This window comes from Phyllopteryx taeniolatus, chromosome 10 (genome assembly GCF_024500385.1).
Source record: "Phyllopteryx taeniolatus isolate TA_2022b chromosome 10, UOR_Ptae_1.2, whole genome shotgun sequence".
Taxonomy (NCBI): Eukaryota; Metazoa; Chordata; class Actinopteri; order Syngnathiformes; family Syngnathidae; genus Phyllopteryx; species Phyllopteryx taeniolatus.
The window spans coordinates 10,495,759-10,522,480 of NC_084511.1; the positions used below are offsets into that span (position 1 = coordinate 10,495,759).

At 38.8% G+C, this 26,722-nt stretch overlaps 1 protein-coding gene across 9 annotated transcripts in view; it reads left to right on the forward strand.

Moving 5' to 3' along the window:
* Positions 1 to 26,722, forward strand: part of diaph2 (diaphanous-related formin 2) — a 563,702-nt gene that overhangs the window by 25,126 nt on the left and 511,854 nt on the right. For 6 of the 9 annotated variants that reach the window (XM_061787877.1, XM_061787869.1, XM_061787876.1 and 3 more), the window contains exons 3-6: positions 4,223 to 4,255; positions 7,619 to 7,795; positions 16,942 to 17,046; positions 25,869 to 25,889. In XM_061787877.1, the coding sequence (XP_061643861.1) occupies positions 4,223 to 4,255; positions 7,619 to 7,795; positions 16,942 to 17,046; positions 25,869 to 25,889 (336 nt within the window). Of the gene's footprint in view, positions 1 to 4,222; positions 4,256 to 7,618; positions 7,796 to 12,895; positions 13,417 to 16,941; positions 17,047 to 25,868; positions 25,890 to 26,722 lie in introns of those variants that run through there. The other 3 variants (XM_061787872.1, XM_061787873.1, XM_061787878.1) reach the window with 3 other exon arrangements.

The following is a 26,722-nucleotide window of genomic DNA, read 5'->3' on the forward strand; positions in this document are numbered from 1 at the left end:
TGGTGTGCCGTGAGATTTTTCAATTGTAAAATATGTTCCTTGGCTCCGGTTGGAAATCACTGCTCTTGTCAGATTGTGTATTCTAATCAGTCAGGTCAAACCAACGTTACATGACAGAAATAATGAGGGTTAAATTACTGTAATTAAATTACTTTATTTTAAATTAAATTACTTCACCCACACCGAAACTTTAGAGCATGATTCGACAGAACGGCAGCATGTTTACGTCCAACCGTTCGTGCTAGCAGTAGCTTGCTAGGCTACATAACGTTTTGTTCCCTGCTTGCAAGCCGTATCGTATTAAAAGTACGTGAACATACCTCAAGCAAGCCTTATACAAATGTCCTCTCCTGAGTACCGGTGACCACCAACACACGTTTTTCCCCATTTTGTCCTCATAATATAGTCGGCGCGATTCACTCTTGTTGTCGTCGCCACGGTAACTGGTGTATCCGGTCGCATTTGAGTTGACAAGATAAAGCCCAATCATCGTAAAAAACGGGATGCGTTGGTATCGGAATACAATATTTTATTGCAGGAGTCTGACAGTGCAATCTTGAAAGAGCAAATTTGTAGTCTGAGCTGAGCATTACGTGTTGTCTGTCTCAGACGTGTTGTCTGTCCCACACCGTCGTCAGATATTTACAGGTCTACGTCAAAAGACACGTGACAAGGCTAAAAATAAACTAGCTTTTGGATTGAAATATACTGTGCATGCGGCGACGCGGAGTATATGTCTTTTGCGGAGCCATTGATCGGATCGGCGAATTATGACATTAAAGCCGATCAGCCAATCAGCATAAAATGCTAATTATCAGCCGATACCGATAAAATCGGTGTGAAGGCTAATGTTTTTATTCGGTATGGACATTAGATTAAATGTGAAGGAGGAAGAGTCCAGTTCATTCAGTAATGCTTTAAGGGATTTCATCACTGCGGCACGGTGGACGACTGGTTAGAGCGTCAGCCTCACAGTTCTGAGGGCCCGGGTTCAATCCCCGGTCCCGCCTGTGTGGAGTTTGCATGTTCTTCCCGTGCCTGTGTGGGTTTTCTCTGGGCACTCCGGTTTCCTCCCACATCCCAAAAACATGCATTAATTGGGGACTCTAAAAACTCTAAATTGCCCGTAGGCATGACTGTGAGTGCGAATGGTTGTTCGTTTGTATGTGCCCTGCAATTGGCTGGCAACCAGTTCAGGGTGTACCCCGCCTCCTGCCCGATGACAGCTGGGATAGGCTCCAGCACGCCCGCGACCCTAGTGAGGAGAAGGGGCTCAGAAAATGGATGGATGGATGGATTTCATCACAGTGTAACCTGTGTAAGGATTTTGAAAAAAAAAATACCATCAAATATAATCTTTGTACCCGGTTCCTGCTATATAATAAAATAAAACTAGTCACCCTTAGATGATGTGTTGGACACCTAGCATCTTGGAAGTGCCATAGAGGGAGAACTGCTGGAGATCTACTCTTACTGCATCTGTCATGCAAGTGTAAAACTACTCACCCTCATACATTTAAAGGTGCAAAATGTAATATACCATCCATCCATCCATTTTCTGGACCGCTTTATCGCTGGATCGCTGGCGTGCTGGAGCCTATCCCAGCTGTCTTCGGGTGAGAGGTGGGGTATACCCTGAACTGGTTGCCAGCCAATCGCAGGACACATATAAACAAACAACCATTCGCGCACACATTCACACCTAAGGGCAATTTAGAGTCTCCAATCAACCTACCATGCATGTTTTTGGGATGTGGGAAGAAACCGGAGTGCCTGGAGAAAACCCACGCAGGCACAGGGAGAACACGCAAACTCCACCATGCTGCCTATGTAATATACCATCCATCCATCCATCCATCCATTTTCTGAGCCACTTCTCGTCAGTAGGGTCGCGGGTGTGCTGGAGCCTATCCCAGCTGTCTTCGGGCGAGAGACAGGGTATACCCTGAACTGGTCGCCAGCCAATCGCAGGGCACATATAAACAAACAACCACTCGCGCACACATTCACACCTAAGGCCAATTTAGAGTCTCCAATCAACCTACCGTGCATGTTTTTGGGACGTGGGAAGAAACCGGAGTGCCCGGAGAATACCCACGCAGGCACGGGGAGAACATGCAAACTCCACCGCGCCGTCTGTGTAATATTCCATACTTTTTAATTTTCCCAATTAATGGATCAAGGACATTTGGTCAAATACCCATCCAAAGTCACAGTCGATGTTCTCCTCACCTCATGTGAAGGAAGACATTTTTTGGTTTGCAATTGAAGTTTTGAGTGTGTGCTGTGTTGTTGCCACAAGTGACAGCTGATGAAGGCGCACAGAGGGAAGTGTGACGGTTGCAGAGTAATTGTGACTTAAGTCATATTCAAATTGAGGTGTTCCACTGACACTCAATATCGAGCTTTAGGATCACATGCTGTCAAAGCTGCAACAGAACACTTAGTGCATCATTCCTTCTAAAACTCATTTAGGCAGCTTAGGCAGCAAAAAAGTTGGGCCTGAATCACTTGCCCCCTCTGCTGTTTGGTGCCAAGTAGTAATGTTGCATCTCCACAGCATGACTATATTGACAAGTATATTGACTAATATACCTGTTAATATGATTCCACATTTGACAAAATAACATGAACACACAAGGCACGGTTACATGCATTTGCAATATTATCTGTGAAAGTGGCATTACAATGTTCTTTTTGTCATTCATGTATTTTCTTTGGGGTCTGGTGGGTGTTTCTATTTCAGGTGTGCATGCCGGGGAATATGAACTTTACACTCACCTATGTGTTCTTACATTTTAAAACAAGTATTGTTTATGCCCTGCACATGTACAGTATCAACTTTATCATATACAGGTGCATCTCAATAAATCAGAATATTGTAGAAAAGTTAATTTATTTTAGTAGTTCAATTCAAAAAGGGAAACTCATACTGCATTACCTAGATTGATTAAACACATGGAGCAATACTTTTCAGAATGCAAAATTCTACCTAATTTCCATATTGAAAATCATTGCTTAGTTTTTATGCAGTATTCTAAATTCTTGAGATAGTGAATTGGGGGGTTTTCTGAGCTGTAAGCTATATCAAAATTACTATCCCAAAATATTTCACTCTTTGTGTAGTTATAAATGTATATAATATACCAGTGATTCTCAACTGTTATCACCCTGGGACCCACATTTTCCTATTGTTGCCAAATTGTGACCCCCTTTTACAAAAGTGAAGAACAATAAAGAACATGAATTGTTCAAAAATAGCCTGTAAAAACATACAGTTATGTGTATCATATATTTAAATGTAACAAACACATGCTTACATGTTGAAAGTGCCTTTCAGAGCACTTCATATAGAAACTAAAGATGAACAGGACAACATCTTGGCATTGAGCTCTTCTTTTTAGGAAAGTCAAAATAATGTTATTTTCAAGTCAATTCCGACCGGGGATGAACTTGAATATTTCTTCTTTTTTTTTTTGCTCACATACAGAATTTGTTTGTAAATTGCCCATGTGCTACTTGTAGTCCATCGCTTATCAACACTAACACAGTTGTAAAGTCATAATTATATTAGCTATTTGTATGAAAAACACTTATAGAATAAAACAAACCAATACAAAACGAGTACGGCATTAACTGAGAGTGCCGTCTTGTGCCAAGTGACCACATTTTTTTAGACGACTGCGCAAACTAGTTCATTGCACACCATTAGTAACCTTGAAACGTATGACGGTACCGTCGAGGACCCCCTGTAATTTTCTACTACTACTATACCTGTCTGCGAGTCCGCGACCCACCCATTATGGGTCCGTGACCTACTTTTGCATCCTGACCCACCAGTTGATAATGACTGTAATATACAGTAGGAAAAAAGTAAGTGAACCATTTGGAATTTAAGAGATTACAACAAATGTCCTAAAATGCAGTCTGATCTTCATCTAAATATACCGTACACAAGGAGCAGAGAGGATACATTTTGCATTATACTCTAATTTATTGAGATATACCTGTATATGATGGAAGCAACCTTGTGAGGTTACTTCCTTTAATTTGGGCCTCACCCCTGTTGGGATTCAACTATGAGTGAGACATGATGCAGAAGATAGAAGGGGACACGCTTCTGTATGTATGCATTCAACACAGATGTGGGGTTCTGTTCACCTCTGGTTGTTATGTGGTCATTTCCTGTCATTTACACTGTGCCCTCCCTCCCTTCCAACAGAACATACACATAAAAACATTGGCTGATGATATGGTAAGGCGCTGGGTTTTACTTTGGCATGTTCATTTTTGTTTTTGTTTTATATCCTACGTATCTGCCATCTGTTCATCATGGCTGCATGAGATGTGACTGAAATAAGCAGATGGATCAAACATGTATTTAGAAGCAAACAGTGAATCAGTTCAAATCTGTCGTGGCTCCTCTTATTTATTCCAGTGGGACAGCTTCTAGTCTGTTTGATCCATTCAGAAGTATTTCAGTGAATGCTCGTCATGAAGGACATTATCACATTTGTCTGTTTATATACACAGCCCAATTCCAATGAAGTTGGGATGTTGTGTAAAATGTAAATAAAAACATAACATGAGTTGCAAATCCTTTTCAACCTATATTAAATGGAATACACTACAAAGGCTACAGAGACGAGATATTTAATGTTCAAACTGACAAACGATTGTTTTTTTGAAAATACTCACTCATTTTGAATTTGATGCCTGCAACATGTTCCAAAAAAGCTTGGAGAGGGGCATTTTAACCATTGTCTTCCATCACCTTTCCTTTTAACAACACTCAATAAGTGTTTGGGAACTGAGGACACTAATTGTTGAAGCTTTGTAGGTGGGATTCTTTCCCATCCTTGCTTGATGTACAACTTCAGTTGATCAAAAGCTCTCAGGTCTCTGTTGTTATATTTTGCGCTTCATAATGCGGCAGACATTTTCAATGGGAGATATGTCTGGACTTCTGGAAGACCAGTCTAGGACTCTCACTGTTTTTTACGACAAAGCCACACTTTTTGTAACACGTGCAGAATGTGGTTTGGCATCGTCTTGCTGAAATAATCAGGGTCGTCCCTGAAAAACACGCTTTGATGGCAGCATATGTTGCTCCAAAACCTGTGTGTACCTTTTAGCATTAATGGTGCCTTCACAGATGAGCAAGTTACCCATGCCATGCGCACTAACACACCCTCATACCATCAAAGATGCTGGCTTTTGGAACTTTGCACTGATAACAATCCGGATGATCTTATTCCTCTTTGGCTCGGAGGACACGATATCCATGGTTTCCAAAAACAATTTGAAATGTATACTCGTCAGTCCACAGCACTCTTTTCCTCTTTGCATGAGTCCATCTCAGATGAGCTCAGACCCAAAAAAGCCAGCGGGGTTTCTGGGTGTTGTTGATATGTGGCTTTCGCTTTGCATGGAAGAGTTTTAACTTGCATTTCTAGATGTAGCAACAAACTGTGTTAACCGACAATAGTTTTCTGAAGTGTTCCTTCGCCTACCTGGCAATGTCCATGACACAATCATGCGGGTATTTTCGATCTGAGGGTTCGAAGGTCACAGGCATTCAATGTCTGTTTTCAGCCTTGGCGCTAATGTGCAAAGATTTCTCCCGATTCTCTGAATCTTTTGATGATATTATGGACCCTAAATGATGAAATCCCTAAAGTCCTTGTAATTGTACGTTGAGAAACGTTGCTCTTGACTATTAACTAATGCAGTTGTTCAACTGAGCCTTTTGGGGATGCTACTTTTATCCCCAATCACTAAACTTACCTGTTTGCAATTATACTGTTCACCTGTGGAACGTTCTAAACAGATGTTTTTTGGAGTATTCCTCATTTTCCCAGTCTTTTGTTTCACCTGTTCCAGCTTTTTTGGAATGTGTTGCAGGCATAAAATTCAGAATGAGAGAATATTCGCAAAAAAGCAATAATGTTCATTAATTTGAACATTAAATATCTCGTTTTTGTCGTGTATTCAATTAAATATAGTTTGAAAAGGATTTGCAAATCATAGTTTTCTGTTTTTATTTACATTTTACACAATGTCCCAACTTCATTGGATTTGGGGTTTGTAAGTTTATTGTGTTGTTTAATTTTAATGACAAAAATCTATTATTTAGCAGTCAGTAACCCATGATGACACAGCAAACTGTATTTTTTAGAAATGTCAATTTAATATTTGTTAATAATAGGCTGTTTTTTTTGTTTTTCATATCAGACGTTTTAGCTAGAACACACAATGTTAGCAGGAAAGGATGAACTTTACTTTATTATTAAAAAAAGATACTATTATAGCCCAATAGGGTGAAAATCAAATTATTAAGATAAAAGGGATACAAAATTATAAACACCACTCAGTATTTCAGACACATTAAATTACATTTTAGGTACAGTATAGGCAAATTATTTTTTGTTATTATATTGAAATAGAATTATTTAATGTAATTCATTTGAATTGATTCATACAGCTTTTGTGTTGTATCTCATGTTGTCATATTAAGGAACTAATACCTAATATTGTTGGACTGAAATGACAGTAGGTTTTCAATAAATTTGAATAAAATTAAGCAGAAAGCAGATAATTGCCATGTTTGCTGCCACAGTTTCAAATGTTGTTACTGGTTTGCATTTAATCATTGAAATTGAACAACACATTAAAATGTGCATGAATTGACGACTTTCCAAAACCAATGTGTATGTCCTTTAAACCAGCACGTCCTCTTCATTCCATATTAATTCTAACATTAGTTGCATGTGGGAGTCATGTTTTTTTCTTTGTTCACGGAATAGAGGATAATATTAGTGCGAAGTCAACAGCGCATCAGTATTGTATGATGACCAGGTGGTCCTTTGGGTAAGGTGGTAAGCGACGTCTTTATAAGGTTCATACAGTGTTTACTCTGTTGTATTCTAGTCTTTTTCAGTTATGTGTTTAATTTTATTTGTTTATTAGCAAAATGTTGAGGGCTGCAACAAACGATTATTTTAATAATTAATTAATCAGTCGATTATTGTTTCAATTAATCGATGAATCTCTTTAAAAAATATACTTTTTTAAAATTTCCATCCCTGTATCAAAAACAGGTTAGTTCAAATTGACAGTGCAGAAAATGCAAAAACACGACTTGATTATGATTCAGTTACTGGTTTGTTCCGTAATTTGTGTCAGAAAATCGGCAAAATGTTGATCATTGTTTTCCAAAGTAAAAGACCTTTACAAATGTTTCATTTGATGAAACACAAAAATAATCAGTCTCCTTTATTATTATCATAAATCTAATATTATTATTATTATATATTATTATATCTTATTATAGTAAATGCAATTAATATTTACTGTTGAGAGGCTGAAATTCCAAGGATTTGGACAATTTTAAATTAAACAAGTTCTCTAAACAATGACTCGAATATCAAAAATCATACATCGATTAATCTGTTGATTGATTAGTTGTCGATTAATTGAATAATCATTGCACCTCTAAAAATGCATTTAATATAATGTTGCATATCACATTATTTTATTGGAATGCGAAAAATAAGGCTGTATTTTGATATAACATTATTATTGGGAGTGTTATCGCAAATCCTGTGTTTTCTTGCAGCGCGATCGCATTACCAGTTTCCGAAAGACGGGAATGAAGAAGGAAAAGCCTCTCATACAGCACCCGACAGACCCCCTCTCCACCCAGACTGAACTGCCCGTTCCTCAGCCCCTCTTCGACGACCGCTCCATGAACCTCTCGGAAAAGGAGATCATTGACCTCTTTGAGAAGATGATGGTAAGCTTTGGGCACTTACTATTTGTCATTTGTGGCCATCGCATCATATTCGATGCTGTCTTTAGTCCATCCAAACAGCTGTTTAGTAAAGTTTGATGCCACTAAATGTTCATTCACAAGAAAGTGAAACCCAATTTAGCAGTGTTAATTAGGAGTCCAAAGTTTAATGGATATTACTTACTTTTTTTTTCTTTTTTGTAACCTGTCCTGTTCAGCAGCATGGCCTTGCAGAATGGTATAACTGTGTGCCTTTTGTGCTGGAACAGTTTTGCTCTGCAACAGTGGAGTTTGAAATACTCGCTCTGCTTATTTTAAAAAAAAATGGTTTTAATTATTCTGATGTTTATTGAAAATGCAGCCGGACAGAAAAGAGTTTTAGGGGACAGACAGAGGGACAGAACGGACAAGGGGACGAGGGGTGAGAACCACAGCAGAACAATAGTACGACAGTCAAGATATTTGAGCACAAGCAATGTTACTACATTCAAGTCGTGTTCTTATTTGTGGATTGGAGGGCGGGGGTGGGGACACACACACACACACTCGTTTAGGACATGCAACAACTAAACACTAGGACAAGATGAGAGAGGACAGAAAAGGGCAGGACAGAACAGGATGTGGGAAATGAGCGAGGTCACAGGACCCAGGAGTCAAGCCAAGAGCAAATGTGAATACCCACCGCCCACCCTATTACTATGGTTACCGGGTCCCCAACTGGCAACCTTTAGCCCTGTACTGTGATTGTGTGTTGTGGGGTGTCGTGCATTAAATTTGGATATTACTTTTTTCCTAGCATAATACGAGGGGTAAGAGGAATGTTTCCAGAAAGATTTTTAATTTCATGTCTGAGAGATCTTGAACTTTAGTTGTACCGTTCTAGTTTTTCCAAATATATTGATACATTTGTTAGCAGCTTGCTGATCCATACTGAGTAGTAATGCCAATGAAAGAGTTTTTGATTACAATCTTTTCTTGGTGAGAAAATTACCTGGTTTATCTTTTGTCCATGTGCTCTCACATTCACAGCTGTAAGATTCCTGCTAACTCATAATTATCTTTCTCACACCTTCTTTCACACATAACATAATCTTTACCCAAAATAGATTTAATTTGTGTTTAGGGCGTAAATACATTTGCAGATTTCAGGCTTTATCCCTTACAATTTTTCAGGTAAAGAGATTAATTCTACATTGAAAGACATACTAGATACCGGTGTATAACTTCATTGCATAGGTTTTGTTGTGGATAATATCTCAGACTGTGTGGCCCATACTTTATTGCCAGGCGCTCCACTATATGATCAGTACTCCTAGTTTTTAATCAGGCTCCGTTGTGAGTGTTTTCTTGCCTGGTTATCCGTCCCTGTCACTCACTTCACTTCTCAATGATGATGTTTGTGCTCAAGGTGGAGTGACATTAAGCCCAAGCTTATATTTGCTTGCTGACAGACAACACAGAAAGCAGGCTTGGGCGGGGACTGACATTTGACAGGCATTGACGATCCTCAACAGAAATGTGCAATTACAGTCATAAATTCAAATCCAAGAGGGTTATTCATTTGTATACTCTTCAAGCTCCTGCTTTTTGCTCTCAGACTGCAGTGGAGCCTTTGAATTCAAAATTGGCAATTTGAGCACAGGTTTATTGATAATATCCTCCTAAAGTTGCATAAAACATGCAATATGTTATGTACTTTTTAAAAATTTACTGCATGAAGCACTTCTCACACTGATGACTCACAAAGTGCTTCACATAGTTCGAAATCAAGTTAACATATTAAATCTGGAATCAGACTTTTTGGAGGATTTTTAAAAATTCATATTTATAGAGACTTAAGATGGTACACGCTCAAATCTGACAAGACTCAAGCAAATCCAGCGAGACTTCTGTGAATCCTGCAAGATTTTAGCAAATCTTATGACACTGCCACATATTTTCTGAGACTTCCGCAGATGTCATAAGACATTTGTAATTCTGGCAAAACTTCTACAAATCTTGCGAGACTTCCACAAATCTTGTGAGACAAATGCAAATCCCATGAGATGCAAAGTCTTCCACTTACCTTGGAAGGCTCCTGTAAATCCCACAAGTCTTCACACTGAGAGATGAGAGATTTCACACTGATGCAAATCCAGCAAGATGTCTGCAAAGCTTGTGAGACTTGAGTAAATCTTGTGATACTGTGATTCTGCATATCATCAGACTGAAGTAAATCTTGTGAGACTTCTGAAATACCAACACGAATTCAACAAATCCCATGAAACTTCCACTAATCCTGTGGGACAAACACAAATCCAGTGACAATGCAAATCGTGCAAGTCGTCTTGAAATCCCACGGGACTTCTCAAACTCTTGCAAGACCTTGACAATTCTCTACATAGCTTGCAAGACTTTCGAAAAGACTTCACGAAATCTTAGACTCTCACAATTTCTGCCTGACTTCAGCAAGTCTTGCAGGATGCGAGTCATCCTCAAATCCTTTGGGACTAAAAGTTTTTTTTTTTTTTTTTTTACAAAACTTAAGCTCAATAAACATCAAAATGAGTATGCCCACAAGTATTTGTTTTACCTTTTCAGTTTTTTGAGTGATTAAACCATAGATAACCAAAGAACCGGAAAGTTAAGTTTGTCCTCAGATGTACTGGCTGCTCAGTAGAATATGGCTTTAGCGACAGTAAATCAACACTGAAGGAAGATTGGAACGTGAACTGAAAAATGAGCTGCGTTTAGTCTATAGTAGCCTTGTTTTTATACTTAGATGACAATAATAGTTAATACAGGTTTTAACTTAACTAATTTTTTCAAACATTATTTTCAACTGTACAAATAGTTTCTCAACCATCCAAGGAATGGATTGTTTTTTTTTACCTCAAAGATTCCACTGTATATATTTTAATACTGATCCATCCCTTTTATGACCACGCACACAGATAATCTGTTTGGCCTCTATCTTTTACAGCCTTTCTGTTATTGCTTGTTTCACCATTCTGCAGCTTTAGCAGCCCAGCAGGCCTCAAAGGGCAGTGACATATTATTTTGACCCCCCTCTGTGCACTAATGACCTGGAGAAAGTGAAAATATTTTTTTTCCTTCAGGGAAAGTGCTTTGCCTCTCACACAGTGTGTTTTTGAAGCCTAAATAGCACACAGCCTAAATTAAATCTTATGACTGACTGGTCATGAAGGGGTTCTGAGGAAATGAATGAAGAAATTAAAATAGAGGAGACAGAAAGGTAAAACTGTGGGTGAGGTGAAGTTATTCTTTGATAGCAGAACTACAGGAGAGGCTGAGATGCATTTAAACGTCATCCACCATTACTGACTTCAAAAGTGTCGTGTGTGTGTCGACACTCAGTCTTTTTCCAGGATGAGCGCAGCAGGACTCCAGAGCCCCTCGTCAAAATGCACATTAAATCCACTGAAAATGCCCCTTACTGAGCTTGGATGTCCGAACTGTAGCTGACACCAGTCCAAGAGGTTTAGTAATCAGTAATCACAAATGGGAAAATTGAACAATTGAACAATCAACTCCAACATTTTCAGCGTGGTTGAGAGAGAGAGAGACGGTGATCGACAAGTTTGTGCGAAAAAATATGGATAAATACTCGAAAACAGAGTTTTCGCAAAAAACGCCTTTTCCCGAAAAAGAAAGGGATGACGCTACGACAACAAACGGCTTGTAACGCTCGTCGCGTCGAACGTTCGAAGGCCCACGGTGAAATGGCGACCATATCACGGTCCACTTCCCTGAAACGTGGACTGGCCAGGGATATTCGGACTCTGATTACAATGAGCCTGATTTAGATTCATCCTTATCTGCCCTGAGCCCCCAGAAAGTCACGGAAGAGGTAAGAACTTGCTAATTTCAAAGCTAATGTCCATAGCCTGATCGATTACTCCCTTTTACCATTTTTTTAAATCATGCAACATGCACAAATAAGCACGACAGTTTGTCCCACGATATTACACGGAGCCAATAATTGGGAGAAAAAAAAGCTCAACATAACGTTAACATTAATCACAATGAATTTGGACAAAATTCACATAAACGCTGTCTCACAGTATCACAAACACTAACCTTGTGCCACATTGGTCGGTAACGAATGGAATCATGGTTTTAGAGCTTTTTGTTCCATCCATTAAAAATAAATAAATAATAAAAAAAATATAATCACCGGTGCCGTGTGAAGTTACTTTTCGTGCCAAAATGCTGAGTTCCTGTCCATACCCTTCAAAATACAAAGCTACAAGCTTAAAACGGGAAGTCAAGTTAAAACTTGCACATAAAAACCATTTGATGTTTGTTGACAGATACGTCAATATGCAACACTTTATTTCTATCTCTGATAGTGTTTACATTCTCAAATGATCACTTCTATAACATTCCTGGAAAATCACTATGTCCCATTAGTTGTGAGCTACTTTGAGAACAGGCTACTCATAGGGTTCTTGGAGGCTACTTAGTGCACATGGGCACCATGTTGGTGACTCCTGCATTAGACTTTACATATCATATTGGAATTAAAGTACACCTTTTTCACAATCCGTAGGTACTGGTAAATTTTTTTTAAATTTACCTATGTACAATGCGCTGTATTCACTTTTGACAAATTTTGGGGGAGAAAAATGTCCATTTTACACAAGAAATTATGGTAGTTAAATTCATTAGCAAATGGGTAGCAAATACAGTGCATCCGGAAAGTATTCACAGCGCTTCACTTTTTTGACATTTTGTTTTGTTGCAGCCTCATTCCAAAATGGAATACATTCATTTTTTTCCTCAAAATTCTACACACAACAACCCATAATGACAATGTTTTTATTTTTTTATTTTTGCAAATGTATACAAATAAATCACATCCATCCATCCGTCCATTTTCTGAGCCGCTTCTCCTCACTAGGGTCGCGGCCGTGCTGGAGCCTATCCCAGCTGTCATCGGGCAGGAGGCGGGGTACACCCTGAACTGGTTGCCAACCAATCGCAATTTAGAGTTTTTAGAGTCCCCAATTAATGCATGTTTTTGGGATGTGGGAGGAAACCGGAGTGCCCAGGGAAAACCCACGCATGCACGGGGAGAACATGCAAACTCCACACAGGCAGGGCCGGGGATTGAACCCGGGTCCTCAGAACTGTGAGGCCGACACTCTAACCAGTCATCTCCGTGCCGCTGCAGGTGCATCATGTTTCCACTGATCATCCTTTCGAGGTTCCTACAGCTTAATTGGAGTCCACCTGTAGTAAATTCAGCTGATTGGACATGATTTGGAAAGCCACACACCTGTCTACCTGTAAGGTCCCACAGATGACAGTGCATGTCAGAGCACAAACCAAGCATGAATTCAAAGGAATTGTCTGGAGACCTCTGAGACAGGATTGTCTCGAGGTACAGAACATTTTCTTCTGCTTTGAAGGTTCCAATGAGCACAGTGGCCTCCATCATCTGTAAATTGAAGAAGTTCCGAACCACCAGGACTCTTCCTAGAGCTCGCTCCCTGTCTAAACTGAGCAATCTGGCCAGAAGGGCCTGAGTCAGCGAAGTGACCAAAAACCCAATGGTCACTCTGTGGAGAGAAGGGAACCTTCCAGAACGATAAACATCTCTGCAGCACTCCATCAATCAGGTCTGTATGGTAGAGTGACCAGACGGAAGCCACTCCTTAGGAAAAGGCACATGGCATTCTGCCTGGAATTTGCCAAAAGGCACCTGAAGGATGATTGCTTTTCAAATTGTTTTCAACATTTTAGTTTTATGTTGTAGTGTTTTCTTTTGACTGTGTGATTTTCAGCATTTTATTTTGATTCTGGTTCACAAGAATTTATTTTGTGACCACAGAATTAAAAAGCAAATATAGACAGACATCTTTAAACACAATAAGGTACTCTAAAGTCATACAGTCATCCATTTTCTGTCCTGCTTCTCCTGTTCAGGGTCACGGGGTGCTTGCCCAGTTGTCTTCGGGCGAAAGGCCGTCCATCCTGAACTGGTTGCCAGTCACTCGCATATAGAGAGCGACAACCATTCATACTGACAATCTCACTGAGTCGGAACTGACTATATGCTGGCAAGTGAACCAACATAATGTCTGTAACAACCACTCTAACAATGACTGCCCTATTGTTCACGACCAGAGCTCTTAAAATTTGTATTCCATTTGGAAGCAGTGTGAACATGATTGACAAAGGAACAATATAATTCCTTGAAAATACCTTTTGCTAAGACATTACTTTCATTATGTAATATTGTCTCATTCTCAATTCATAATAAATGAATGAATGAATACATTCTAAGCAGATTTAGTGATTTGGTGTCAGTCTTGAATGAGATAAGCTCAAGCAAAAAGTGTAAGATATTCTTCACTTACCAGTAGAGGGCAGCAAGGCTCTGCATATGTTCCCTTACTTGCCAGAAGGAGCTTGAATGTGTTTTTTTATTCTGCTGAAACAAAGACATTTATTTTTGAGAGTGAGTGCTTCTTACAAACATCCCCTTCCATTCTAATCACCATGTCATTCTGTAGCTATTAGTCCTCTGCTCGGCCTTTGCTCCATCCGCCGTTGCTTTTCTCATGAAAGACATCTTTTGTGATGCAGTATGAAAGTAGCACAAAGATACAGTGATGCCCCTCAATATTGCACACACACTGCCGATCAAGGCTTAATTCAATTTGTTTGGTGTGTCCTTTCCTTGAGTTTGTACATTTAATATAGCCTTGCAACATTTATTTACTCAAGGATTAATTAATAATGCCGTTTTGTCCGCTCTTCTCGCTCTACCTTGGGGCACCAAGAAAGATACATATAAGAGAAATTCATGAATTCAACTTTGGAAGGACATGATCTTATTCAAGAGTGGTAGCTAAAATGAAACTAGTTGTTTTGTGTGTGACATTTATGCCGATATCTTAAACCGATTTAGAGTGAAATTGCGAAGATAACAGTTCACGTCATATTTTAACTTAACTGTCATATAAATTTGTAAAGATGTCAATGTCTTTGTTTATAATAGAATGTCTACTCAATAGGAAGTCACAGTACTTGCAATATCACCATATCACAGTATTAAAATTGCCTCAATATTGTTGTGGTCTTGTCTCGGAATAAAACAATGCACCGTTGTGCGTAAAATTTCCTTTTGGGTCGGCCGCTAGTAAACGTACTTACACTCGTCGCTTAGCTATGGTGCTATAGGTTTGTCTGTTTCTCCCAAACAATTCAACTTAGCAAACTTCTAATGTGCAGCAATGTTTTTTTTTTTTTTAGACAGCAACGACATCCTCTTTGGTGTTCTACCAAGAACCCCATACTTTTTAAATATTTTATTTTAGGTAGATTTGTCAACAGAGATTTTGGCATGTGCCACTGATGCCTGTAAGTCTTCAGCTGACACTCTGGGGTTATTTTTACCTTTTTACCTTTATGTTGAGCATTATGCAAAGTGCTCTTGCAGTCATCTTTATACTGTAGGACAGCCACACCTTGGAAGAGAAGCAACAGTGCTGAACTTTTTCCATTTATAGACAATTTGTCTAACTGTGGGCTGATGAGCATAAGGAGTTTTAGATATACTTTTGTAACCGTTTCCAGCTTTATACAAGTCAACAATTCTTAATTGTAGCTCTTTTGAGCGAGCCATGGTAGCGATCAGGCAATGATAGGAGACAATTCTAACCTGGTGTGTTTTTTAGTGGGCAGAGCAGCTTTAAGCCACACTTCCAATCTTTTCTAATTGAATATACAGGTTGGCTTACACCGGATTGATTAGCTCTTGGATAATCTTTAGCTTAGAGGTTCTCTTACTTTTTCCTCCCCGTTCTATGAATGTTTATTTTCAATACAAATATGAAAACATAATTGTTTGTATGGTGTAAGTGTAAGCAGACTGTTTGTTTATTCTTGCAATTGAGATGATGATCGGACCACAATTTATGACAAATTTATCCCCATATTTAAGAAATTCCAAAGGGTTCACATATTGTTTCCTCACTATGCCATGTTCAAGAAAATGTTAAATTTGTTTTTAAACAATATTTGATTTTCATCAGTACTTGGTATATGTGAGTAGTAGGCTGTAATCTGATGTTTTTCATGTCAATGTGAACAATACAATTCCAATTTTGTGAGTGCAATATGGATGTGCAGGACACGGTCAGCTGACCTATACCACATCAAAAGGCAACAAATGTCACGTGTTTGACAAAAAAAGACATGACAAAAGCAATGGCGGATGGAGGAGCAAAAAACAGTCAGTGGTGAAAAGGAGATCCTTTCGAACTGATGGATAAGAAAATGTCGGCTTTGGTTGCACAAAATCCTTGAAATTGCCACAAATGCGTCAGCACAGGCGGCAATATTTAAACACTGCTCTTTGTGTGTTGTGCGCATGCGCAACGTGATGCCGTGTTTTGTACGCATGCATGTCACTTCACAGATGCATTCCGTTCCCAATAGAAGTTTCATTTGTTTTTGTAATGTAAACGACTACATAAAAAGATCCTATTTAACAAAAGAATCCAAATTGGGCATCATGCCTTGCAGTGTGAGCATAGCTGTAGTTCCCTGAAAAAAATCATGGATTTATTCCACTGAATTTGATCAGGCAGTACGGAAAATGGATGGATGGATACTGTTGACTAGCGGTTAGCACGTCTACATCTCAGTTCTTAGGTTTAGTCTTTGAATCTCGGCTCTGGCGTTTCCTTTGTGGAGTTTGCATTTTCTCCTCATGATTGCGTGGGTTTTCTCCAGGTACTCCGGCTTCCTTCAAAACGGGCATGTTAGGTTCATTTCCGACTCTCAAATTGTCCATAAATTTGAAAGTATGAATTGTTCTTTTTACATATGTGCCCAGCGATTGGCTGTCGACCAGTCCAGGGTGTACCCCAAAGTCAGCTCTGATAGGCTCATCTCACCTGTGACCATAATAAGTATAAGTGGTAGGCCTATAGAAAATTGATGGAGGGATTTGATCAGATTGATTGTCAGTAATTCCTTAATTCTTTGCTCTATTGTCTTACAAAGCTTAGCTAATACATAAGTGAAGACTCTTTGTCAACGTCCTCTTTAAAGGTGGTGCTTTTAATGTGTTCTGTCGTCTTCGCCATTTTGTTAAATGTCACTCACTGTCTTCCTGTTCATCTACTGTCTAGGAGGACATGAATCTGAATGAAGAGCGAAAGGCACCGCTTCGTGGGAAGGACTTAAGTACCAAACGGGAGATGGTGGTCCAGTACATCTCAGCCACTGCCAAATCTGTAAGTCAAGTCAAGTCAATTTTTCTCTTTCAAAGTAAAGTGTGCTTACCCAATGAAATTATGCTGTGCTGAAGTGTCGTGATGACTCTCCTCGTGAATCTCCAGAATGAGTTCAGCCTTGATTTCTTTGCTTTTGCAGTATGGCTTGCTTGCACTTACGTCGTTGCTACACTTTTCACACTTCACACCTCTGAATATTCTGATTGCCGTCTGAATTATCCCCCACGCCTTCACACCCCTATCATTTTGTTCCCATCATGCTGCAACCACCATTACTGGGTAATTGTAGGCACAAGGGGTGGAACAATTTTTGAAAGCCGTCAAAACGGTTCCGTTCAACTGTTTCGGTTTGGTCCGCATGTGTCCCGTTCGGTTCGTAGACAACTATTTTTTTCCCCTCATTTACTAATGTGGCGAAGTAGTTTGTCGCCGCTAAGGTGCATTTGGAAATTCAATCTGACGCCCTAACTTTACTCTGAGAGTGCACATTCCAACATTGCCCTGCGTTTCCAAACGGTACGGACTGTAGCAGAGCGCGCTCGGAGGATATTTAAGAATGCATCCAATTACGTCTTTTGACTGTCCACAGCCAGTGTTGAATTCTGGGTAGTAACGATGCCTTTTTGTGTCGTCAATGCGTCGTGATCTTGGAAAACCACATTTCCCAGCACCTAAAAGTTCATCCAAAAGTGATTTTTTTTTTTTTTTAGCACTTCTCTGGCTCTGCGGCAGCATTGCAGGGTATGAAAAAAGTTTGGACATATTTCATAGATAATTAATAGTGCTGAAACAAACCTCCAACGGTATATAAGACATAATTGATTTTCCTAAAAGTCAACGTGTACCGAACCCAAAACTGTGACCACATAACCGAGATAAGAACTGAACCGTGGATTTTGTGAACCGTTCCCCCCCCCTAGTAGGCACTCACTCATTCACTCACTCACTCATTCACTCACTCACTCACTTACTCACTCACTGTCAGGTGGATGGTCAGCGCTTTTCTAGCTATTTGCTTGCATGCAAAATGGTTTTCGGGTTGACGCGGACTTGCATGGATGTTTTCTTGGTGCTAAATTCACTTATCGTTTGGTACTTGTAAAAGTTGCAAATGGATTTGTGGGTCAAACAGCTCTCTTGCAATAAAAAGCAGCACAAAAAAAGCAGCTCCAGCATCCATCCATTTTCTGAGCCGCTTCTTCTCACTAGGGTTGCGGGCGTGCTGGAGCCTATCCCAGCTATCATCGGGCAGGAGGCAGGGTACACCCTGAACTGGTTGCCAGCCAATCGCAGGGCACATGCAAACAAACAAACAACCATTCGCAACCACAATCACACCTACGGGCAATTTAGAGGTTTCCTCCCGCATCCCAAAAACATGCATGGTAGGTTCATTGAAGACTCTAAATTGCCCGTAGGTGTTAATGTGAGTCCACATTATTAACAGTTATGATGTTAAATGTAAATTTGGGTCTACAGTACCTAATTTTGTGAAATTAATGTAATAATAATAATGATAGCATATTTACTCCACTCAAGACCAATAAATGTCTCCCTCAAATAGACTCTTCTTTTCCCCATCAGGAAATTAAAAACAAAACAAAACAATCCAAAAAAACAACAAAATATTTAACACTGCTCATAGATGCTGGAGTTCACACAGGCATTAGTTAACTGCTGAGCCCATTTCAAGTCTTTTGCTCATGAAAACATTTAAACTATTTTGCTAACCAAACGAAAGCACATAAACAGTGTCAGATTAGTTTGTGAAATCTTGCAAACGAGTTGCAAAACATCTTGTTACGTGGAGACAGCGTCTTTTCAACACTATTAATGTTTCAGTAGATTGCCCCACAATGTTTTGTTTGTTTAGTTTGCTTTTTACTACATTTCTTCATAAAAGTTTTATTCTGTTTTAAACTTCGATCTGCCTATCGTTTAACATTTTTCCATGCCTCCCCCATCTACAGTCATCTCTAGTTGAGTAAATAAACACTATTTGTGCAATACTTGTTTTGCATTATGCATTCCAAGAACGTAATCTTAGTGACTCATCAACAATAATCTAGGAAAGACTGATTGTTTTTATTATTCCTCCACTAGTTTCCTGGACCTGTGAAGCATCATAATTTATTTGCCTCCTCATTGTTATGGTAATTAAACGGCATTATTGATAATGATGATTTTTTTCCCAAATCATTGAATTTCTCACCGGGCCCATTATGCATTATTCAACTCGACAACATAATGTGTGGAGTCAAAAGACATGAGCAGAAAACATCTTGTCTCAGAACTCTGCTATTACTATCATTAGGACGTGAAGAAGAGCGGATGGTTGAATGTCAGTGTTGACATATCATTGAGTGCCACAGGGCTGCCCTCTGGCAATGAAAAGTGTAGCCTTTGTTCAAGTGACTATATTCTCTATTCCCTTTTATGGGTGCGATGGTAAAATTAGATCCAGAAATCATGTTTGCGACAAAACGAGGGGAGGACTTTTTGGCTTGATATGCATTTAAAAAAAAAAAAAAAATCAAACCTTGGTCTGAATAAAATAGACAAGGGATCTTGCCACAAGAACAACCCCATTTTATGTATTAATGATGATTAATAATAAAAACATTTTCAAAATGAGACCAAGAGAGTGAAACGAGTGAACGCAGATGATCTGTTGAGAATATTGTAATAACCGTCTGATAGTGGTAATCTTATTCATCCTATGACAACAAACCCTGCCTGTTGGGCATTTTAGGGTAAATATTGCTTATGGAAATGTGAAACAAATGATTAATGCAGGAATTTTGGTGTGTTGGTTTGATGTGGCGCTTGGTGTTTTTATTTGCTTAATGGGATTACAGCTTGGTTTTGGTTCTTTCTGTTTTTGTATTTTCCTCTGTTTTTGATGGTTTTTAATGTCCTGATAAAATCTGCCAGTCTTTTTTTTTTTTAATTGCTGTAACTGAAGAGACATACAGTATTTTCCCAATGTCCCAATTTCAATTCTTATACCTTGGCATCTATTTGGCTTCAAATGATCACCCAGTGAATACAGAATTAAAATGCACAGAGGGGGAGGTTTACATCGATCTACTCATAGAAAAATACACATCTAAAAGTATTGCATGGCCTTAACCTTTCCATTAATGCAGATGTTGTACACATTTCTGCATACAAAACTAACCCTTTATAAAATGTACAGTATACCATTGCGGTAGCGCCTATAAATGTGGCCTAAAACATTAATCTAATGTTGAGAAGGACAGATTATTTTGTTTACTCATGTAAAAATGTCTTCCAAAGTTGTGGTAATACTCCTTTCTCCTCCCCGTCACAAATGGCTGCCTTTTTATCACCAGGCAAGGTTGAGAAACACTTCTCACTTCTCTGCAAGAGTCTTGCAAATAACATCCTCGACATAAAAGAATAGCTTTTTTTTGAACATGAGATCGGTTTCTATAGAACAGAATCTAACTCTGCTTTGCTGAGGTGTGTCTTATGGACATCCTTGACCATCAACTTTGCATGGACATGTCTTCCACCTGCTTTCATTGTCCCCTGTCTTTTTAATTTTCACCAAACTGCCACATTTCCTGTTATCCTGTTATGTCCTTTCTCTTTTTTTGTAATGACAAATTTAAAACTCTGCTGCACGTAAGATGCTTGAGGTGCATGATTATGGAAGACCAAGAGTCCCAAAATATATATATATATATATATATATATATAATTCAATAATTAAAATATTTTAAGAAGTATTAAATTATTTCAGTATTTATTTATTTCAATATATAGTTATTTTTTTTCAATATTGATTTTATTTGACTATGTATTTATTTAAACATTTCAATCTGTCATTCTCTCCCATCAAACTCAGTGGATGGGCATTGGGTGGGACTAGTGCTAATCCAGCTCCAAACAGTTGGTTTCTCCTCTATGAGCTCCTCTGTGAGTTAATCAGACATTTTAGGAAGAGCCATGGTTAATACATGGGCCAGGATGTTTCATGCACCATCTGATTGCTGTCTTTGAAACTCCAAATCGCTCAGCAATTTTACTTGATTCCCCACACCGGGCGCTTATGTTCTACAACGGCCGTGGGTAATGTCAAAAGCCAGACGCTGTGGTCCATGTGTGTGTTGTGGCCTAGTACGGGAGAAACGCTGGAGAACTTCCTCTAAGTTTGCAAGCACATTCTAGTCAATATCTTGGTCAGAGAACGGGAATAACTCCTAAGAACTTCAATCTGCTTTGCACGTCATATGCTCTGGGTCTGATATTCTTGCGTGTATATTTTCTGCGAGGTCTAAAATGTCTGTTAATAACTCATGCATGAAGTGCATGAAATTTACTGGCCTCTGTATTGACTGTTAAAACCATGACTTTTCCTAAAATGTGATTAACGGACGCAAGAGCTCATGCTGGTAAAAGCTATTGGTTGGGGCTGGCTCAGCACTTGTCCCGCCCACTGCCACAAATTTAAACAAATGAATAGTAAAATAAATATTAAAATAACGAAACAGATATTGGCATAATAAATACATTTTGAAATAATTGAATAAATACTTGCATAATTAAATAATTTATAAATGTATTGAAATATTAAGTAAATATTGAAATAAACAAATTCATATTGAAATAAACATGAATATTGAAATTGTTAAATACACAACTAATTAAATACTAATTAAATACTTAATGGCATTTAATTTTAGATGTAATTTATTTATTCAATTTGGCGCTTTTGGTCTTGTTAACAGAAAAGTTCAACATTCTTAATGTGCTTCCGTTCAAATATCATTTTCCTCAACATGATACATCGATACAGTGGCACCTACAAGGTTGAAGCTCTATAATTTGTAAAATAATTTTCTGGAAAAAACATGCCTCTAAAGTCACACAAAACTTTGGAGTTCAACATTACCAAGAATAGTACATCACAGAAGCTTAGTTCCATGAGATTCAAACAATTTATGCGTGTTTTTTTTGGCTTTCTGTTGAGGATAGGTCGTACAATTTTGGGAAATAAAATGCCTCAAAATTCACTTAATTGCAGACTTTGGAATTACAACCACCATCAGGCAAAATCTCAGAGTATCTCACAAGAGCTCAGTTCATAAAACATTACAGGATTAATTCAATATTCTGCACATTTTTACTTTTATGTTGCTCCGGTTATTCCATTTCGGGATTCGACCCAAAATTCTAAAAAATGCATAACTTTGAAAAATCAACTGACATTAAGCCAGCCCTTACTCAGACAGTCTCTCAAAACCTCAATTCAGAGTGTATCATGGGATTAGTTCTACAGGTTTTGCTTTTTCTTGGCTTTATTTCAATGCCGTTGTCATTTCACCTTTTAGTTCAACCAACATTCTATTGAAAAAAAACAAAAAAAAAACATTCCTCTAAACCAATGATTTCCAACATTTATGGAGCCAAATTGAAAAATCTCACGGCACACCAACAAAAAAAAAAGTCACAAAAAGTGGATACATTAATTACTGTATGTACTTCCTGGCATCTAATAGAATAATATTTATTTGTTCGGTCTGTCACTATGCCTCACTGGCATAAATAAATGAAAAAGATACATTTCTTGTAATTTTTTTGAGCAATTACATAAAATGTTATAATTTCCCACGAAACACCTGAAGAGCGCTCACGGCACACTAATGTACCCCGGCACACTGGTTGAGAATCACTACTCTCCAGTAAACTGTTCTAAATTAAAAACTTTGCAGTTCAAACCACTGTTATACAAGGCTAGTTCTGTCCTACCTTGCCTTGCATGAACTGATGAAGCCTGCTCGGATTAGAGGCGAAAAGTCAAGTTGCAAGTTGTGATCGATTCAATGCCATGAGAGTATCATACAAGACCTTGGAATATCTCACAAGATCTCAGTTCAGCAGGGAATTTTGACCAAATTTGCAGATAAAATCCATGCCCCCAATGTCTTCTGATTTAAAACTTGGGTCATCGAACTGCCGTCATATGTGACATCATGCAAAGCGTCAAAATATCGCACAAGACCTTATCTTCCCAACAAATTGGGATTTTACCTGCATTCCAGAATGAATTATTTGACCTTAGAAGTTCCACTGTAATACCAATCCATCCTAAAATACTATGTTGCCATCAAATACACACTATGTTGGACTTGCTCTGTTCTGTGTGCATTCTGAAGATAGTGTCTGTTTATTGTAGGATCTGAGCATCTTTGACTCTATACTCTCTATATATCTTTGACTCTTATTTTTTGTACGTTTGTGTGGCACCAACTGTGGAAAAGATTGTGAGCCACATACAGTATGTCTAGTCAGCATCAAACATTCCTGATGTGTTAAAGTCTTATGGTGGAGAGGGGTGCATCCAAAGACTGATTAAAAACCACTATGTCACACACCAGGTGGCGGCCCGTGTGAAATTGACTTCACGGCAACTGTAAAGTCTTGGAAGGCGAAGAGAACAGTCTCATTAAAAGATATGGGAAATAAGATTAGACGAGGCGCAACGAATAAGAGAGAAAGTAAAAGGGCAAGAAAATAGGACAACGACAGAGGTAAAAGGAAAAAGTCACAGCGTGTTCCACAATGATATGTAATCAATATGCATTTCCGCAGAGAAATTCTTCATTGGAATGCAGTTGTCTGGTGGAAGGACACCCAAACCGCAGTGAAACTAGGGCCACCAACCATCATTATCAACAGATACATCGTATATCTGCTTGCTGTGTAATGGGCATCTTTATTGCTGCGGATGTGGACCCAAAAGCGAACAGGAGACGCATGGTTAGAGTGGATGTTTCGTTTAATATATCAGGGGAGATTACGTGCACAGAGTTCAGGAGCATCACATGGCGAGCAGCAATTGGGTGGGTTGCAGGGGCGAGGCAGGAAAGCTGATTACGAGGGCCGAGGGGGTTCTTGGGTCTGTTGAGGAGAAGAGAGACTTGAGGAGACAATGCGGAGCCAGGCTGGGCGAAGGACTCTGATGAGAAGTTTGAGAGGAACTGGTGGAGAAAGACAAGGAATCAAACTGGGAATTCTCAGACAAAATGGTTACACAGAAAACAGGCGTGTAGGCCGAAGTGCCCCTCGTGGAAGCGGGAATCATCTGGCGCCCGTTCGTCGATCCGCCAGATCTTTAAACCCACTTGATTGCGGATTGGTTGCAGATGCGCAAGAATGATTGTCCCTCCAGAAGCAGCCCAGCCCAGCCCGAAACTATAAAGCAAACAACAAGCAGTGTGGTGCAGGAAATAAACCCACCAAAATAAGACGAGCCTGTGCCGAACCACCACGTTGTCCTCAAGAGAGATTCTTGATGAAAAATAATCTCATCATAAATCTCCGGACCTGGCAGATAGGCAAGCAGAAGTTAAATACACTACATTTTGTTGTTTCTGTGGCTAGTGTTGTAGGTAATTACTACAAATATATTTTCCGTATGAAGCTGACTGGCTCTTTCATTTTATTTTTATTTTTTCGGTCCCGCATCGCACAGAAATCTTGAGACAAATGCACCATCTCAAATGGTTGAAGTATGGAAGGAATCGATAAATATCTGCATGCTTGACAGGTTGATAGTCAAAGTGCAGTCATTCTTAGACATTGCTGAAATGGTTGTTGTTCTTTAATCAAGACCAGACATGATATGGTGCTGTACCTCAACAAACTCAGGAAGAATAATGGAAGAGTCAGACAGAGCACCAAATGTGATGTGTGAATGGCACACTTGGTCTCATTAATAGTCACGGAAGTAACCTTCTTTAATAAGGACACTGCATGACATACTGCTGTGCCATGCTGACATCAAGGGAGAAATCGGACACAAAATGCAATTTGTGGACAAGTGCAATTTGATATCGCTGGAATGGTTATGCTTCTTTAACCAAGGCAGTGCATGATATGCTAATGTTCTGCACTTGACACAGAAATACTTTGGACTCAGTTTGCCCCAAAAGTAATTACACACTTGCTGTTGCAGGAGTGTTCAGGAAAAAAAAAGTGACTATTTAAGACTGTACATGACATGCTGGTGCCTCACTGAACTCGAAAAGAAGAATAAAAGAACATCTTAATAGTTATGGTTGCATCATGTGATAAGTGGTCCAATGCGAGGTCAGATGATTGATGGCACTCAGGATTAATTTAGCTATTCGGTTTCCAGCAACATGACAGGTAGCACGTAAAGAACATAAGGGCTTTACATACCCAATGTTCATTTTGTACCACGTTACCAAAGCCTTGACCGTAATGTAGCGGCTTACATTTTATATAATTTAGCACTTAATTCTGGTGAGAACTTGTTGCCTGGTGACTATCCTCCCGAGTGCTCTGACACACTGGTTTAATCACTAATGATGCCTGATTGATGTTAGGGCAGCGGCACCCTCCACCATTCATTTTAGTTAATGGATCTGTATTTTTAACAGATGAGCTAAAAATATGACTTCATCATTTCCATAGTTGTTGCCATGTAATTACTATACAGACATTCTAAGGAATAAATTGGCAATGGGGAAGAAAAGCTAAAATAGTTTGCATGATTAATTTTTTTCACCTGCCTGTTTTATTAACACCTGAAACATCTGGAAATTTGTAGCTACAAAACAGACATTTTCTTTTGGATGTGCTTCTAATAGTAAAACTGTTGTCTTGTCAAATGTATTAAACCAATTCTTAGCTGTATCGTGTATGATAGACTATGTAACATCACAAGTTCACGCTCATGCCTCAACGAGAAATTGTCTGGCCTACTTATGACTGTGCTGTTTGTGTCTTTTTGCACATTAACCTTCTCCGCTGATTGCTGCATGCAGATAACTGGGAGCAAAGTTGCGGTAAGTAATCCATTATTTCTATTTTCTTTTTCTATCTGCCTTGGAACACATAATTACATATTTGGAAGTAGAGCTGTGTGATAAAATGATACGTAAATGGTAGGCATACCGTGTTGGCTTTATTTAAATTATTTTCACTTTCTGCATTTCTTGAAAAAATGTTATGCTGCTAAATATTTTCAGTGGTGTGTATTTGGCCACTGGATATTTGTTTTATTTTATCTTTATTGATATTTATTTCTTTATTGTGTGACCTACATAAATTATGTATTTTATAAATGAACAGAGAAAAGCCCACAGAAAATTGCTGTTAATTTCATGTAATTTCAAGGAAAAATACCATATCGGGATATATATTGTTGTTGGGATATAAAGTTAACTGTATCGGAATATCAATTTTTGGCCATGTCGCACCGCTCTATTTGCAACGACACCATGCGATCAAAAAAAATATGATTCCTGCATACACTTATTTATATATTTACATTTGGGATGGGCACGCTGCTGATTCAGTCTCAACTAGTTTACTGTCTAAAGAACAACAATATGTTGGTCAATGGGAAGATGAAATACATCCTATGTGCAGTTGAGAACGTTCAAAGAGAGATTCTCGTATACCTTTTTAACATGAATAAAAGAACAAAAAAAAGTTGCCAATCCCTCGTATAAAGACACAGAAATGTAGCAAGTTTATCAACTTATCAATTTAGTGAGTGTTTGTGGCTTCATACATACAGTACATAATTTTGTCTATGCTCTTGTTTTTGTTATTGACTATATTGTGCTTAAATTCTCCATCTATAATGTCAATGCTTATTCATGCACTTTGGTAC